Raw genomic sequence first — 5,322 nt, 5'->3', positions numbered from 1 at the left:
CACTGTAGAAGGATTTAACACCAAACAACCCTCTTTTGGAAGGGACCCACCGTAGCTTGTCTTCCCCTTCCCGTGTCATTCTCGCTAAATACAACATCCTGAAAAACGCGGCAAAGGCATCTACCTCCCAATTATGAGCCGCTTTAGCGAAGATCACGTTCCACTAAATGGCACCTCCAAAAAATTCCAAGTGAGCCGCAGCAGAAGCATCATTTACGCAAGCAATACCAAATAAAACTGGAAAGACATCCTTAAAGACCATATCCCCAAACCAAAGATCATGTCAGAATCTAACCTTGGAGTCATCTCCCACCTCAAATCTGGTGTAACTACTAAACTTTCCCAACCTCTCCTAATATTCTTCCATAAACCCACCTCATACGCCCCAACAACCTACTAATAGAAAACTATATTGTTCTCTTTTGGAAGCAATGCAATCCTAAGGCAAAGTGGACCAATTACATGAATCAACTAGAAGAATTCAAAATCGAAGATTTATGACTGAAATCAAATAATACTATATGAGAAGGAGCAGGAGGAAGTACCCTTCCACATAAACCATATGCTCCACCTAGAGAATGTTAGATGCCAATCTATTTTACACAATGCCTAAGGACCTCCAACAGATTGTCCATGACTGAAGCCAAGCAGGCCTAGATATTAAAAATCCTTGACCCATAAGTATGCTGCCTTATATATTGCATATAGGCAGAAGCAACAACTCAATTATAGTCTTCTTATGTTACCACTAAAAGATACAATTATTCTCACTCCAAACAAAAACATAGTAGCTGAATTTCATGAAGAGAACAACAACAACAATATAATATTAAGTATTCAAACTTACAAAGTAAAACAGGAAATGCTAGCCACAAAATTCCTCAACCATTCATTTAAGGCAAATGGATGATTGCCATCAAAATATCCTGTGTTTATGATAGGCAGGCAGCATAAATGATTTCCAGCAAGGTTTATCCCTCCAATATGCGATACTCCACTTGGAACCAACTGCAGCTTACCAGCTGCAGAAGGAGACTGTAATTGTATAGCAAGCATATAGCCATAGCAATAAACTAAGTTTGATAAGACCAGCCAACTAGTTAAAGCCAGCACTCATTTCCTTTTGCTTCAATTCTAGTGCCATACGGTCATTCTCAAGTTTCATCCTCTCATTTTCCATCCTCAGCTTTTCCAACTCACGGTCTCTTTTCCTGCTAAACTTCTGCCATTTGAACCGCTGTTTCTCCAATTCCAACATTTCAACTTGAATTTGTAGCTTCTGTTCTTCTAACTGAAGTGAGCGTGACCCAATCCACTGCTTTTGTAACCAACCTGATTTCGTGCTCTCAGGCAAGGCTTGATTCATATCAGCTTGGGCAATTAGTGCATGAGAATAAGGACTTCTGTTGTAGTCCTGGGAATTCAAGGAATTCCCAAAATTAATATCTTCATGGCCCTGACTTTGTTTTAATTTCTTTGCTGACCCTAACACTCCATACATCCCCCTATTATCCCCATGTGAAATGTGATTCTCCTCAAAGTAATCAGGATCATCAGTTTCCACATCTTGGTCATCTTCATCAAGATCATCATGTTGGTGCCTCCTGACATCATCATTATCATGGTCATCTTTATTTCTAAGAGCCAACTGTAATGAATGCTGCAATTCTGGATCATGAGGCAGATGCAATCTGTTGCCATTATGGTAAGAACACATCTCTTCGTAGAACAGCTGCTTTGAGCTTAATATTTTCCTAACATCATCTTTCTCTTTCTCTGACAGGTAATCTATCACATCCAAAAGTGCAGGGTTCTCAACAACCTGGCAAGAAGTGCCCCTCCCAAGCATATCATTAAGTTTCTTATACCTTTTGTTAAGGTCGTTGAATTTATCCTCACACTGCTGGGGTGAAACATGATAACCCCTCTCAGCTATGGCCTTTGAAATACATTTCCACTTACCCTTTTTTTGTAGCACTGCAAATTTTCTTCTCCCCCCACCACCACAATCTGAAGCTGCATCCTCTCCTATATAAGAAACAGCAGTAATAAGAAGCCTCACCATCTTATCAGTCCACTTCACACGCTGCCATGGCGACCCCTTTTTCCCTCTGTTTGCTTCATTATGACCCTCAACACCCTCTTCAGTAAAGCTTGGATCATCCTCATCGCTCACCGAGTTTTTGCTCCTCTCTCCCTTATTGAAATCTGCCATGGGAATGGTTTGATCACAGTTTTGCATGGTTCCCATTGTGAGCGGGAAACCCACATGAATCGAGGGATGTACTGAAGGTCCTTGGCGAGGATGAGACTGGTGTTGGTGCATTGAATGCGGTTGTTGTGCTTGATGATGAACTCTCATTGATCCTTGCAAGTCAAACCCTCCATAGGAAGACCCACCTGGAATCATATCTCCTTGTGATAAATTCCTTTCCATTGCTTGTTCCAAACAACAATTCAGATCAGACCCATAAACCCCAAACCCCTAAAACCCTAGCCTATATATGTATTTCCCACTCTGATGAAGCCATTCACATAAACTCCACCAACTCTAACAAAATCAGGCATGCCCTTCCTAAAGCATTTCCATTTCCTTCTACAGCCTCCTGGACGCCATTCAAATAGCCAAACAAGCATACCCATTCCCCATCTAACCAAACCAAATAGAAACCCACATCCAAAACTTCAATACCGATTACAAATTCCACAAAAAATATAAAAAATTTCGCATTCCTAGAAAGAAACCAACCAAAACTAGAAGCAAATAAAAGTACCCAACAAATTCAAGACGAACAAAAATAACAATAATAAACCCTCAAGTGTGTTCATTCACAAGGAAGCAAAAGCTACTTATCTGCACCAAATAAATCTCCAAATAGCTGTTCAACCCCAGAAAGCCATAAAGCAGAACTCCCCGTAATTAAGCCGAGAATCCAGGCTCGATGATCACGAAAAACATCGTCTATGTCCAAATCACAGCGAGCTAAGAAGATTGTCTCACATTTTAACGGCGAAGCCAATGAAGGGGCTTATCGTAGGTTCAATGTATGCGAAGATTCGGTGGGTCCTTTATATTAATATTTTATGAATAATTTTTTTCTGTAAAGATGGTAGCGACAAAATTAGAGTCAGTCCAATGTAATTTCTAAAATATAATATATGATGCTTCCAGTACAAATTGCTTAATAAAAGGGACGTCTTGGCCAAATTCATGTATGTGTAATGTGCCCGAGAGGATGAACTTCTTTTTTTTTTTGTTGGCCTTATCTTATGAGCTTCTGCCACTTCTATTATGGATTTCACTCTTTAGTACGTCAGGTGAGACAATTTGCAATAGATTATTATGTTGATCTTATGGAGTGACTCAAGAATACCATTGGTCAGAGATTGTTTGTTTATTTATTTTGTCGATAAAATTATATAATTGAAACTTGTTTTACTTAATGGTATGTTTCTGTTTAAAATAATAATCATAATAATTTGAAAGTATAGTTAATAAAAAAATGTGATTTTAAAAAGAGTTGGTAAAATCACAAAGCCAAACAGATTTAAACTCTTTTTGTTAATGTGTTTTGAGGTATTTTTTGTTATTAATTTGAAAAAGCATTTTGATATGATATAAATGTAAAACCGCTTTTTGTGTTTTAGACATGTTTTGTGTTTAAGTTATTTGTTAATATATTTGTTTTGAGAAACGAAAACGAAAGACATAAAATAAAAATTGTAACAAATGGAGTCTTATTTGTTTGGAATTGATGTGAGTAATAAAGCTTTTTGTCCATAAAAGCTTTGCCTAAAAGTTCTACTACTAAAAAATTGTTTAACTTACCACCGATGACGCTAGTTAAGTGGTTTTAAGGAAATTTTTATGAGGTTTAGGTGTGGGTTCGAATTTCCGCAACAGAAAATTGCTCACACAAACCTAGTAAGTATTAACTGCCTTAACCACTGATATCCTAATGGGGTTAGGTCAAGTTAAAATGTTCTCTTGAGGAGATGCATTTTCCAACTTCCAAAAGCTACTTATATGAACGGTAGATTGAGGTGACATGAATTTGGTTTGAATTTAATCGTAACACATGTATTATAACAGAATACGAGAGATATGTGTCTCAATCTTAATGGGTTCATTTCATTAACTAGATAGGTAAGGGTGGACATAAAATGGAAGCAAGTTAGATGAGACATTTGCATGAAGAATTCCTCCCAATCGTAACGACTACTTTTTGTGTTAAAAGGTCTACTTTGAAGGAGCTTTTTTCCATTACTAGCAAGAAAAGGGGACCCTTTTCCATCTCAAAGCACGTTAGGTGGCACAGAAAATGGCTATTTACATGAAGAAATCTTCCCAATCGTGTCCGGAATAACATACAACTTTTTATGTGTTAAAAGGGTCTACTTTTCCATCTCAGTATCTCACTAGATATCAAAGGGAATTTAGATTTTCTTCCTTACTTTACACTGCCTTTTGACAAACTTGTTTTTTTTTTTTTTTTTTCCTTTAATGGCGGTTGTTCTCTTTGCTTTGTTTTGGAGTAAGCATTTTATTTCTTTTGTTAAGAGGAAATATGATTTCATGATCACCAAATACATCTGTTCATCAAAAAGGGCACATTAACAACCTTATCATTTATAAATTTTGGCAAGAAAAGTGCCAGAAAGTTGTTTGGTGATGTAAAATAATGAAGTTGGTTTTTTTAGGGGAAAATGGAAGAATACTTTGCCAAACACCGCCTAAGTTTTCTAACTTTTTTTTCTCAAAAATTTGGTCTTCAAATGACTTGTTTCAATTGCATGTGATCTATTATATTAGTAAACAGAAGCAAAAAGTGACGAGAAACGCTAGGCTTACAAAGGTAATAATGTGGCATAATATAATCGAGAATGAAATAAGTCTAAATTTTGAGAAATTCAATTATATTAGGCCACATCACTTTGTTAGAATTTTTTATTTTTTAGAAATTCAAAATTCACCATTATATATATATGAGTTGTGATTTAGTAAACACCGGCGTGCATGAAGAATGTGCACACCAGTGTTATAATGTATATATTTTTTTACTGTTTAAATATTATTTTAATTATATTTTATAATATTATAACCCTAGCATGCACACTCTTCATGCATGCCGGTGTTCACTAAATCATTATTCTCTCTCTCTCTCTATATATATATATATATAACATGAATTTTTTTAATATTTGATTTTCACAATTTCTTTAAAATATGTAAATTTTACAAAAAATATTTCTTACATGTTGGAGGTAGATGAAAACTCCGTACCATGCCCTAAGACGTCACCGTCTCGTTTGTCTCTGACT

At 36.3% G+C, this 5,322-nt stretch overlaps 1 protein-coding gene across 1 annotated transcript; it reads right to left on the bottom strand.

Moving 5' to 3' along the window:
• Positions 1 to 785: 785 nt before the first annotated feature.
• Positions 786 to 3,029, bottom strand: LOC132185782 (uncharacterized). Its single transcript, XM_059599568.1, has one exon. It carries the CDS (start codon positions 2,435 to 2,437, stop codon positions 1,097 to 1,099), a length of 1,341 nt encoding a protein of 446 aa, XP_059455551.1. The 5' UTR covers positions 2,438 to 3,029; the 3' UTR covers positions 786 to 1,096.
• Positions 3,030 to 5,322: the final 2,293 nt, after the last annotated feature.

The sequence above is a fragment of the Corylus avellana genome, chromosome ca6 (assembly GCF_901000735.1).
Source record: "Corylus avellana chromosome ca6, CavTom2PMs-1.0".
In the NCBI taxonomy this organism is placed as follows: domain Eukaryota; kingdom Viridiplantae; phylum Streptophyta; class Magnoliopsida; order Fagales; family Betulaceae; genus Corylus; species Corylus avellana.
The sequence above is the reverse complement of the archived record's forward strand: the minus strand, read 5'-3'. Positions and strand labels throughout refer to the sequence as shown.

Bases quoted from the DNA above. Each gene is read 5' to 3' on its own strand.
- LOC132185782 (XM_059599568.1), bottom strand. From the start codon at position 2,437: ATGGAAAGGAATTTATCACAAGGAGATATGATTCCAGGTGGGTCTTCC.